Source organism: Zosterops lateralis, assembly GCF_965231275.1.
Source record: "Zosterops lateralis genome assembly, chromosome: 4".
Taxonomy (NCBI): domain Eukaryota; kingdom Metazoa; phylum Chordata; class Aves; order Passeriformes; family Zosteropidae; genus Zosterops; species Zosterops lateralis.
The window spans coordinates 16,843,138-16,855,960 of record NC_139765.1 but is presented as its reverse complement, the minus strand read 5'-3'; the positions used below and the strand labels follow the sequence as shown (position 1 = coordinate 16,855,960).

The following is a 12,823-nucleotide window of genomic DNA, read 5'->3' as shown; positions in this document are numbered from 1 at the left end:
ACTCAAGCTCTAATGCTGAAGGATTTAAAGTAATTTACATTAAACTTTCAAGCCTAAAAATACAGTGTTACCTCATTGCAGTGTTGTACAGCTTTTTAAGCACCAGGTGAGGATGTACTGTTAAGTTACACATTAGAGAAGGCTGTAGAGGAAGATGGTAAATCTACAGGCACACTTTGGGACACAGTAGTATGAGCCGCATTTGCCTCCAACATGTCAAACCCAAGGTGATATCAGCAAGGAGAAAAAGGACAACTTTTCTACTGAGGTTAGCCATACTGTTGTTTCACAGAGCTGCCTAAACAGCTATACGATTCAATATCAAATATAGTGCAACACAGATTTATTGTCCAAGAGTTCAAAGGAATTATGGGCCCTGATTGATCCAGAGATTCCACAGGGCATAACAATAAACTACTCTTAAGAAAAAAAGAGAGAGAGAGAAATAAAACCATGTAGATTACGTTACTAGACCTCTATCTGGTGAAAGGATTTGCTGCAGTGACAGCTGTCAGATGCTTGTGGCTACTGTAGGAAAACTTCTTGCACCAATGGTTTGTACTGGTGCAGTTACACCCACAAGGATCATAGGAACACATTCATCACTGGGCTGACTCATGCAACAAGAGTAAGGGATTTAGATGCTGCTCTTGGAAAAATACATTTTTACTTACACCTGAACAACTTTTCTAAATAGACTTGCACTTTCATAAACCATATAATCAACAGAAGAACAAAGATTATTGTCAGACATTATAATATCCTTTAATATTGGCAACAAAAAATACCTTCCATGTGATTAGACCTGAACTTTAAATAGATTGATACAAAAATGGTTTATTTCTGCAACACTTAGGTGTGGCTATGACAAGAGTTAAATGGTGAAATAAACATATTCCTTATGGTTGCCTGAACTCTATAGATGTCCAGATTTCATCAAATCCATGTTAGACCACCACAGCTAAATACTTCTGCTTCCAGATCCAGAGGATGAACCCAGTGTACTCCAAGCCCTTATAAAGCTAAAATGGCTGGCATTAAGGAGCAGAAATCATAGAAATCTCACTAGAGGTTATGCTGATTGACAAAAGCCAAGGAACATGACTTATAATTGTGAGAAAGTGCTCTATCATGTAATAAACTCATTCTACAATTCAAAAATTATTTTTAATATGACTAAAACTGAACAATAAATTTATTGATATTTTCAACTTTTGGGGATCTATAACGGATATATAATGAACTGCAGCAGAACACAGCAGAATTCATACTCTACCATCCTGCAGTTTATGTGCTCAGACACTACATTTGGTCCTATTTCACTCACAGACAGGCTTATGAGTACTAGTGTTTTGTTCCCTAAAGGGCTTTTTATGTAGAAACACAGGCTAAAGTCAGAGCAAATGAAATATTTACCCATATATAAAATCCTTTTCTTGGTCACAGCTACTGCTTTGAAATTTGTGAAGTCACCATAAAAATTCCAAAGCAAGTTTATGTTTACACATTCACAGGCTGTGCTTTTGGATGTGTAAAAATCCAGCAAGTATTTGATGGTAAGTAAGAACATAAAACCGCAACATCAGTAACATCAGAAGTAAGGTACCTACATTTTTTAATTCCAGACCTAGCAGAAGTACACGGTGAAAGGAGATTCTTTGTTACTACTGAAAGTACATTTGTATTGCTGTTAATGCCACCTCGATTCACTAGTTCTGTATAGTGATATTTGTTAGACTTAACTCCCAACTTTAGAGACACTTCTGTGTGTCAGTGTTACATTTGGGCTCGGTACTTTCAATTGCAAGCACTACCCCAGAATACAAACTCAGAACACAGACTTACCAAAATCGGGTTTCTACACGTAGCTAAATTGTTAGAGGATACTCAGTAGCAGCCAAATCCATCAGTTCAGGATGCCTGAGCTTAATTATTAATTATAGTTTAACTTTCCTCTTAATGAAGAACCATCAATTCTTCAGGGCAGGGCTCCAAGGAGAGACAACGGGGAAGCCCAGGCTCACAGGCAAGGACTGGAATGGCAACAGAGACCTCCAGTGGGAAGCAGGAGGGATGCAACTTGGTGGCACAAAAGTCACCACCTACTTCTCCAAGGTGCTTGTTTGCTGAAGGAGCTCTCCCACCTGTAAACTTGACACTCACATGTACAAGATAAATAATCAGTAAACAGTCCATGTTAGTTGCTTGATTTTGTTTGATACGATGAGTTGCTCTAAAGCATCTCGGGAACGATCTGAAAAGAACAAAGTAATTTCTTGTTTTTCATTCAGAATATAAGGTGCTGTTTAGAATAGGTACACAACACAGTAAAGGAATTCTATATCTGCATTTATGCTTCTTTTCCTATCACAATATCACACTTCCAATTCATCAGTAGTAATCCAAATCCTCCTGGGCTCTTTCTAAAATCACCTAACTGTAAAGCATCAGAAACTAAGGGAAGTTAAAACACCCATAGACTGTTTCTTGAATGGGTGCTGTTCCACACTTTTGGAATAGAGTAGGGGTTTAAGATGCTAATATTTTTCTGAAGTCTTTGGGTCTCTATCAGCATGCTGAGGGGCTTAAAAAAAAGGAAGAAAAAATCCACTTTCTAAAACAACAACAAAAAATCCCCTCTTTTTGACGGCTGCCACATTTCAAAGCAAAAGTCTCACCTTGCTTTGAAAATCTCAGTGTATGATGTATCCAGTAAGTTATTATTTGTTTGGGATTACTTATGGAGTACAGTGTGTTTTTCAGAAAGTAAGAAGGTATGATCAGCAAGTAATTATCTTCTTGTGATTAGACCTACCTGTTATCAGTGGGCATCCATGGAACAGAAAAATGTGTATCTTGGGACAATAAGTAAGGACGGCTTCCACAGCAATGTCCGTCAGATTCACACAGCGCTCCATGTGGATCTCCTGTTGGGAAAACAGGAATGACAAGAGCATGTCAGAGTATCCAGAGTTTGAGAGGCAAAGTTTTCCTTTGCCCAACCAGTTTCAGAGATCACCAACCAGAAGGAATTATGACCTCTGTGGTCCTTTACAGAGCAGGAAAATATCCCAAGGAAAACCAAGAAAGCTTTTCTGTAAAGAGTCTAAACTAAAAACATAAAGCTGAGTTTTCCCAACACACACACCATTCAAGACATCTGAGAAAACTCTTCAGTGAGACTCCATGGTGTTTGAGTCCCATCACTTTGCCTATGACATTTTCCTACCAATTGGTTTTCAAGGAGAACAGAACCCAAACTAAATTCTGGTGTTTCCCAAAATTTCCCAAAATAGCCTCTACTGAAGTTTCTTGTTTTTCTATTTATCTACATGGTTCCTAAAAGAAATCAAAGAACTTCTTCAAGATTACTCTAAAACCCTGCTCTTTTCCTCATTTCTCTGCAGCTGTACAACTACTGCCTCTTGTACATGTTGGGAAAACATGAAAAGCAGAATAAAGAAACAGATTATTACTAACTTTTTTCCCCTCCTCTAAATTGCCTTACCTATCAGTAAATACAACATGTAAGAAGAAATGCAGAAAGAAAGACCATCACATCTAGCGAAACTGGGAATTGGTAAAATATATTTTGAAGATTGTAGGGTAAAAAAAAGTCTTATTGGAAAGTCTTTCCGATTTATAAACTCCAAGGATCTTGAAAGAGGCCAGAAATTAAAGTCAGTCAGTAAAAGCCCTCCCTCAGAAGTATTCCTGTTGGTAGCAGTAATTATAATTTCAAAATACAGGTATTTTCTTTTGTTCATCCCTTTCTTATTAGGTTATGTCAGTTACCTTTAAATTCTTCGAACACGTTCCACTCACTAGTGCTACAACACCAACATCTGTTACCTGAAGAAAAAAAACCACAATGGATTAAAGCTCAGTTTTTTCAAACAGAGCTATTTGGATGCAAAAATCCTATTAATTTATTCACTCCCTGCAGTCTATGAATACACTTACACCACAGTGTTTTCTTCCCAACTGAACTTGTAGAGAAAATTATCCATGGTGGGTTTTTTTTCATTCTATTAAATACTGTTTCATATTCCTCCTGTGTGATCCAGCATGGCTTTCTGCAAGGATATTTCCAACTGAACTGCTATTTCTGCAGCTTCCTTGTCTCATTTAACAGTGGGTACAGTAATATGGTAAGAGCATAGCACTTTTAATTTATAGGTTTAAAATGCATTTCTGCTCTCCCTAGACCAATTTGGGCTGGAGAAAAAAGTAATCGTAGCAGAAAAATTTAAATAAAAAAGTGTAAACATGTAGTTACTCAAGAAGCTTTTACCTCATTTAAAACACACACAGGGAAACAGCTATTTTCTATAAAGGAAGACAGGCCAGCAAATAAAGCAATGAAGTAAGTCTGGAGAAATAAGAGTTAAATGGCAATAAATAAAAATTACTGAACGAAATATTAAGATTTTTTTGATACCCTTGTTACAAATGAAATAGCCAGACTAATAATCAAAAGCAAATTTTATTTCACTACAAACAGCGATCACAGAAAGCCACAATAAAAAGGACAACACTGATCCCAGGATCAGTATTGGGTGAACTTGCGGTCAGCCTTTATCACACCGAACCTGAACCTTCCCCGTTCACAAATCTGGCCGCTGAGGGGTCGGTTTGGTTTATATACAGTTTATTTCCCCTAAGGCAAGGTTCCTTTGTCCACTTTTGCTCAGATTGCATATTCATGTGTTTTCTTTTGGGACTCCTGTGCTCTGAAACTGCTTTTCTGGGCAGAGGCAAGCGCTTGATTAGGTTTCCAGAAGTTGGCATTGGGATGCATACTCATGATGACTCTAATTGTCTTATCCCAGATGCACATCAGGTATCAATCGGTCTGGCTCAGCCCTCATGAGGAATCTCTGTCTGCAGCCGTTCTTTTTTGTTGCAAATTTCTGTTTCTTCCTCGGAACCACCCGTGTTTTTACAGTTGCAAATTAGCCTTCCCTGGTAGCAGCTTGTGAGTTCTCATTTTAGATTTTTTTTTTTTAATTTCCAAGCACAAATTACTTTATACAGATATTACACATAACACCCTACTTCTTAAAAAAATCAAAAAAAATAATAGCATCCAAAATAAGAACCTCTTATATGATTTCCAGAACTGACAATTCAGTGTGAATGTCCAGTACTGGACTCACATTGAAGATAATTACTCACCATGAGCATCAATTGAACGCTACACTTACCGCAAAAAACCTTCCCCTCGCTTCATTATCTCACTGTAATTATGAAATATGTTACAGGATTGCTTTTGCAGCTCATCTCTCCCTTCTTATGCTAAATACTGCTGTTAAATCCTCTTCCCTGCCATTTCTGACATTTAAAATGTCATTCTTTTAGTGCTGACTCTGTAACACAACTCCACACAAGCACACTCTTAAACGATCATTTAATTATAGAGTGTTTACTTCTACTAGGGGCTTGTATTGCCTAGATTATTACCCACATCGTTTGTCCTAACTGAAAGCAGGCAATAATTTGTCCAAGATTCTGCTTTCTTTAAATGGAATATTTTGGATTACTTTACAACTTAAAGAAAATTATTGCACTAAATAAATATACTAAAAATAAAAACAACCTCTAGGTAGATTCTAACAAAAATTTATCTTTGGTATACCATACATGCTCTAATACCAAAATGTGTATTTTTCCAGACACCAAAGCAAAAATATATCTTTCCTTTTCCTTAAGAGGCAGATATTAGAAGTAAACTATGATCCTAAGTCTTACCAAGAGTAAGAGCTAAAACGATCCCCTTTGAACTTTATCATGAGACTCTTAAAAGAGAAAGAAACGAAAGTCAATTGGGCAATTGACACTATAGTTACCTGAGTAGATGAGAAGTCCACACTGTGAAGAAATTTGCAGTTTTCTCCTAGTGCCTGCAGAGATGCATCCATGATGCCTGAGCAGCTGCCCAAGTTCACGATTTGTAGGAAATGGCAGTTGAGTGCAAGAGCCAGAATTCCACTGTCAGTTATATCACAGCACCTTTTGAAAGATGCTTCACGCAAGTAAGGACAGAATAAGGCCAGTGCTATGACTCCTGCAAAAAAAACAACACTTGAAAGAGTTATTCATTCTTTAATATAAACACCATGCTGAGTCCAAAGGCTCTGGAACAAGTTTTGAGGAAGGAGTAATAAGATAAAGTGGAAAACATGTTGAGCATAGCATAGTTTTACCAGAAATCTAGCAGGAGAGTAACCTGATCGCTCTCTCCTAAGATAATTAGTGCCCTAGGCCTGAAATTCACACCTCTGGAGAGACTTTTAATTAGTACTGGGGTTGCATTGGAGACTTTTTTTAAACAATATTTACCATAGATATTTTCTTTTTATTCGAATCTAACAAGAAAAACATGCCAGAAATAAGATTCCAGTTATCTGTGCACAAATAACACACCTTCTGAAGTAATTCCAAATCTGTTCTCCTTGCAAGAATTTAAGTTGATTTTTTTCAGCTGCTTGCAGTTATAAAGCTGCAATAATGCATTATCTGAAATATCACAGTCTTGGAGGTCCAGAGACTCCACAGCAGGGTGCAATACCTGTAATGAAAACCCACCATTTTAGTCAAACTCTGCTATACTATCAAACATGTGCATTTTTATATAAAATACCTGTAATATTAGACATCACCTAGAAGTTTGCAATAGAGGGTGGGGTTACCAGTCCTAGGAACTAAAAACTAAGGCAAATCTGGTCTATTTGTGCAACAGTTCAGCTCCTACAGCACAAGTTTCTGTGACAGAGTAGGAACACATTAATACTGCTACTTAAACAATGGAACTACAATCTTGGTGGTTCACTTGCTACATGTGTACCCAGGACAACGCCCTCAATGGCCCTTGCTCAAGTTTCCACTTGCTAGTGCAACTTTGGGGGCAGAAATCTGCAGTGCAAAACAACAACAACAACAACAACAACAACAACAACAACAACAACAACAAAAACCCACCAAAAAACCCAAAAAACAACCCTGACTGTCATCAGAACTTCAACCTGCTTAACAGATAGGAGTATTTGGAAGGTATTTTCCCCCAAAGTATTTTTCTCACCTACACATATTCTTTTGCTCATAAACAAGCACTCTCATTACCATACCACGAAGCAGTACCAAATCTTCATTAAATGGGATCTTTCACTCCCACAAGACCCACAGACTGGAATTTTTGTGAAATCTTTCCCAAGAGAACATTTATGAAAGTTAGACTCAAAGCAGTGGAAGGCCTCAGATTTTTGTAACAATAGCCATGTACTCCCTTCAGCTTGTCACTCCTTTCCTTAACTCCCAGGGATAGAAATACAAATTTCCATAAACTAGCAAAGATAACAGCACAGCTGACAGGCTTGTTAAAGGCCTATTCCTCCTGTTGTTCACTAACAAGGTATAACGAAGATACTACAAGGTAAAGTGGCTGTTTTGCAAACATTAAACATTTTTAGGTAGACAGAGGGTTGTCTGGATGCAGCACACAAAAAAAAGACATTTAAAAATACAGGCTTATATTCTGTGGACATATGCTGAATGGCTTTATAAAAGTTTATGGTAAAAGAGATTTAGAATAACGAGTTTAGCATGCACACGGATGGCTGCTCCAAGCAAAAAGCAGAGTAAGGGGAAAAAAAGATGCATGGTGACACAAATTTGGACAAGAATAGAGAGGTAAGACATTAAATAGAACTTTACACAAAAGTTCAGATTAACAGAATTTCAACTGAAATTTAACTTCAAGCAAAATTATTTAAAAAACCCCAGAAAAACATGAGAAAAGACATGAAGGACATATATAAAAACAAATAGGAAACTGCTGGCAAAGAAAGCTTAAAGTACAATATGCCCAAGGAAAATTATGACAACTAAGGAAAGAATTGCAGGAAATTGCATGAACAGAGAAAGGAAAAACACATAAAAAAGAACCAGAGCAGAATTTAAGGTCTCTAGTTTATTTCCGGACTAAAAATATTTTAATGGATTTTGTGCATTCATACACACACAATCACATGGCTTTAATTATATAATCTCTTAGGATGTTTTGAAATTACTCCTTACTGAAAAGCTAGCATAAACGAGATTTCGTCCAGTCAATTTTTCCAAAATTAGATAAATTAGTAAGAAATTGATTTTTACTCAAAGACTTACTTTGTGTAAGCACAAAATCATTTTATCTAAAGCTAAATTGTTTTGTTTCTAAGTTTTCCGCAGTGCTTCTTCCTCTAGGCTTGGCTCCATTATCCTGACTTTGAGTAACTGATATTTGTCTTTTGAGTAACAGGTCAAAGCAGGAATGCACAGGGAGTAATGAATTTTCTGTTTCACCAAGGCCAACCTTTAGCTACCTCCAATTCTCATGCCTCCTTTTGTGGCTGAACAAGATAACAGTAAACAGATAACAAAACAGATGTGCCCCTGAATTTACTGAAGAAATGTCATTCACTGGTGTCATATTGAAACACTGCCACACATCAGCGTGCAAAAAGGATGGGAGAACTTGAGCTATCGATTTCTAGCTCTGCCATCCTCACATTTCATGGCACTAAAATTTAAATAAATTATATGGAGATTGTGTGCTTAATGTCAGTAGAATTCTACCAACAGAATTCTAACAAGCTGCTGAAATCTTCCATATAATATATATATAATAAATTATGCATGAGCATCTCGAAACACACTACTCAGGAACAGACTGGTGCGCAAGAGGCTGCTTTCCCCTCCTGAAACAGACAGTATAGTTTTGAATGGATTCTTACCTCACTGATATTTGCATCAGTTATTTGCCCTTGCCTACTCGTTAATTTAATCAGTTTATCCTTTATATTGGGTGGCAATGACTTAATATCTGCAGAGTATCTGGAAAGGTTCTTTGTCAAACACTGAAGGCATCTGAAATAAAAGAAAGCTACAGTACAGTTAAAAAGAGGCATTACATAGTAGAACTAGAACAATCAACCCACAATCAAATTGTCATCTTCTGCATCCAGCTATGGTCCCTTTGGATCTCAGCTGTTCTATGTTACTACTGATTCAGCTGTTGCCCTTCGGGGTCAAGCTGATCCTTCTGTGAAACTGTTCCCTAAGCAGCTGAAGGCAAAAATCAGCCCTTCAACCATTTTTTTCCTGTGGCTTCCTCAAGCTGTCTCTGAAATTCACAGTTGCAGTGTGAACTGTTGAGTGTCTGATCTGAATGAAAATTCCCTTGACTAAGACTCTGAGGACACAGAAACAACACTGCCAGGACAAGTGGCTGAGTGCAGGGGGCAGCAGCAGCCTGTAGTAATGCCAAATTAAATGTAGCATATAAGCACAGCTCTGGATTCCCTCCAGGCAACTGGTTTTGCAACAAAACTTTGGAATCAGAATGCCACCAAACTGCAGGAAATTAAACTCATGCCAAATAAAAACTTTAAAGAGGCCAAAATAGTAATGCTTTATAATCTGAAGGGTAGCACAGACTTAAGGCAGGAAAGAAAGCATGAAAGCACATTAAAAAAAAAAACAAAACAAACACTGAAGTTAATAGTGTAGAAAGAGCACCTCTAGCAGGTCACTGTGTTGCCATTTGATTCAATAAACTGTATTAAGATAGTAGCGAACCTTAATAGTTGACATTAATTAACATTAGTAGTAGTCATGCTAAGGCTTGGTAGGCCGCATGTAACCTACAGATGAACTGTTATAGCAGATTTTGTAATGTAAGCAGTGTAGCTAAGAGATAATCACTTATCTTAAGGAGTGTATCCATTTATCTAGGGAATGTACCTTTTGGCAGAAACTTAAATGTCAGAGAGATTATTGTACCAGGTAGTAGAAATGAAGTAAGAATTTGTTATGATGAAGAAATCATGTAAAGAAACATATAAAAACCCTGTGATTTTTCTGTGAGAGGGGGCTCTGTCTTTGGACGCTAGTCCACAGGCTCCCGAGCCCTCAATAAAGCACCACATAAACAACTTCGGTTGTTTGTGTCTTCTTTGGATCGGGCAACAACTGCAGAGGACACTGTATGGAGGAGACATTTCAAGCAGAACCTGGGCAGCTAAACCCAGGCCTTGCCTGCAGAGACCCTTATATAGAGAAGCACACACCAGGATCACCTCTAACTCATTCCTGCAGAGATGTGCAAGAATTCCATGCCTTCCATGGAACCTCAGTGACTGCTGGATGAACTTGGCTGACTGACCAACAGAGAAGCCTGTACCAAGCTCTGTCTCAGTACATATAGGTGACACCATCCACATTCTTTGTTTTGAGATTGAACAGCTTATCTGTATACAACATTCCTCTACTTGACTGCAGAAATTAAGAATAGTTGTTTACCTCTTGAAAAAATAATCTTATCAAAGATAATACACACACCATTTATAAAGATCTCTGAAGACCACAAATGTGAACCTGCTTACAGGCAGGACCTGTGCAACATGGTGAGCAGAAAGCAGGAGTTTGTCCCACCAATACAGCTTCAAAAGGGGCCTCTAAATCTAAACCAACTACTTAGCTCAAATTTGCAGAAAATACTCTAAACCCAACATGGATCCATGGAAATCAATGTGAGCTATGCCAACGGTCTTGTACCATGGCATACTAAATTTAGCTTGAATGGTTATTAAGATTAATCACATTCTTTTCAAAAAGCTGGTTGATTTAGTACAATACTGATTTTCAAAGTACAATACTGATCTGCAGTTTAAACTATAAAGGTTTTCACAGTAATTCTACTTTATAGGAAACTATAAAAAACTTATTGGCTACACCATGGCAACTATAATCTTATCTTCAATGCTTTAAGGTACAAATAACAATCTAACTGTACTCTTAGCTAGCTATTTTTTTTTTTATCTTTCAAATGAAATATTTTATTCCTGTGCTATTTCTAATTTCCTCCGGAACACAAAGGAATTTGACATTGACAAATAACACAGAGAATAGAAATTTTCAGTTCCCTTTGGACCTGCAACACAGAACTTAAAGACTAACTAGCAAATTAGATAAAAGACTAAAAGAGTAGACATACAGGATACAAAATGTAGCTGGAACCAGCAGATAAACAGATGTGAAAAACAAAGTTCATGCTTTAGAATATTTTTAAAAGTTTAATAAGGGGATAAAAAGGGACAATGTCCAGCCCTAGGGTACTCCTGGCTATTGGCCAAAGAACGCACTGGTAAATTAAGGTAGTTGTTATTCTACAGAGGTACATATTCCTAAGTTCCATACATTATTCAAACATTCCTGGGAGGTTTTGATGTTGCAGGAACTCTTTTTTTTGTTTTGGCTTTACATTCTGACTTATCTGCATGACAACCTTCAGATCAGGTCAATCTATTTTTTATTTTTTTTCCTTGTGGTTTTATCCTGTTTCACATTTCCCTGATAATGAGGAGTTAACAAGTTCTTTTCTAATTCTTCTCTGGTTCTCTGATTTGTGTCACTGTTATTGCTTGGAGATGTGGGAAAACAATATAATTGCTTTATATGTTATCTTCCTTACATAGAAGCATTTTAACATTTTGTTTTGCTGAGGCCTACAATATAATACATTCATCACACCATTATTTTTATAAGCTATATGGTGCATACTTGAAATGATAAATTATGTTATTATAACAAGCAGCTAAAAGGAGTAATAAATTGTGCCATATCCGAATACTTATGATCAATAAGAACACGCAAAAGCTAATAAATAAATGCGAAAGCCAATATTATATTGTCATTTTAAAAACAGATAATGAGGAATATAGTGGCTTCTGTGCTGAAGTTATGCCACAAGAAGCAAGAGTGCATGCACTAAGAAAAGTTCAAGGCAAAGTCACCCTTTGCAATATTGGGGACATTTGGTGACCACCACAGAACACTTCAGACAATCCTCTAGGACCATGAAAGGACTTCCAGGAAGACGTGGATGCATGCAAATTAGTTCTAGGAAAGTGATATTTATGTATGAGCCTGGAAGCATGTTTTAAAGAATATGTATGAGCACCATGGAACAAACATCTTGTAAGTGTCACGATACACCTGCTTAGAGAAAAATCCTCCAGATGTGTCCAGCTATGCATTAAAGAATGCCTACTTTCTAATACTTCAAATTGTGTTAGAAAACGTGTTTCCTAGACAAATTTGGTATCAACATGGATAAAACCTCAGAACAAAACACCATTCACTGGATTCTCTGAGGCGAGGTGAAAGCCAGAAATCTTCAGCCGTCTCTCACATGCGAATCTGTCAAGGATCATCCTGTTACCTCCCTGCCAGACCTCGTCACCCCTGTCACCTGCCCTGGAACTCCTCCCTAAGGGGCACTTCTGACAAACCCTGCCGCCTCTCTTGCAGCTCCTGAACGCCGCCGAGCCCTGCCAGCACCCACGCTCGCTGCACCCGCTCCACCACCGCCGCCGAAGGCCTGCCCAGCCCTGTCCTCCTCCGTGCCCCCGGCCCGGCCCCCTCGCAGGGCGGGCAGGCGAGATGGTGTCGGGGCGGCACTCACAGGTCCAGGAGGAGTCGGACTTCCTCGCCGGCGCCGTCCCAGCTCATGGCGGGGAGCGGGGCATGCGGCGGGGCCCGAGGAACACAGCGGGGAGCGGGGAATGTGCGGACGCCGGCCCGGCCCGGCAGTCGGTGCCGAGATGGCGGCGGTGGCCGGCGGGATGACGGGAGATGTAGTCCCGCTCCCCGCCCGCCCTGGATCGCCTCGGGGGTCTCCGTGAGCGCCTCCTGAAACGGCCTGGAAAGCTGAAACATCCCGCAGCCGCAAAAACGGGGCTCTCACTCCCCATTTCCAGGGCTTAATAGTTAGGAGAAAGTG

The 12,823-nt window shown here is 38.6% G+C and overlaps 1 protein-coding gene across 1 annotated transcript; it reads right to left on the bottom strand.

Moving 5' to 3' along the window:
- Window positions 1-2,070: 2,070 nt before the first annotated feature.
- AMN1 (antagonist of mitotic exit network 1 homolog) lies at window positions 2,071-12,614 on the bottom strand. Its single transcript, XM_083859364.1, has 7 exons — window positions 12,506-12,614; window positions 8,775-8,907; window positions 6,427-6,571; window positions 5,850-6,067; window positions 3,796-3,852; window positions 2,816-2,927; window positions 2,071-2,254 (listed from the first exon to the last, which is right to left on the bottom strand). Exons 1-7 carry the CDS (start codon window positions 12,550-12,552, stop codon window positions 2,181-2,183), a joined length of 786 nt encoding a protein of 261 aa, XP_083715490.1. The 5' UTR covers window positions 12,553-12,614; the 3' UTR covers window positions 2,071-2,180.
- Between the last annotated feature and the right edge of the window lie 209 nt (window positions 12,615-12,823).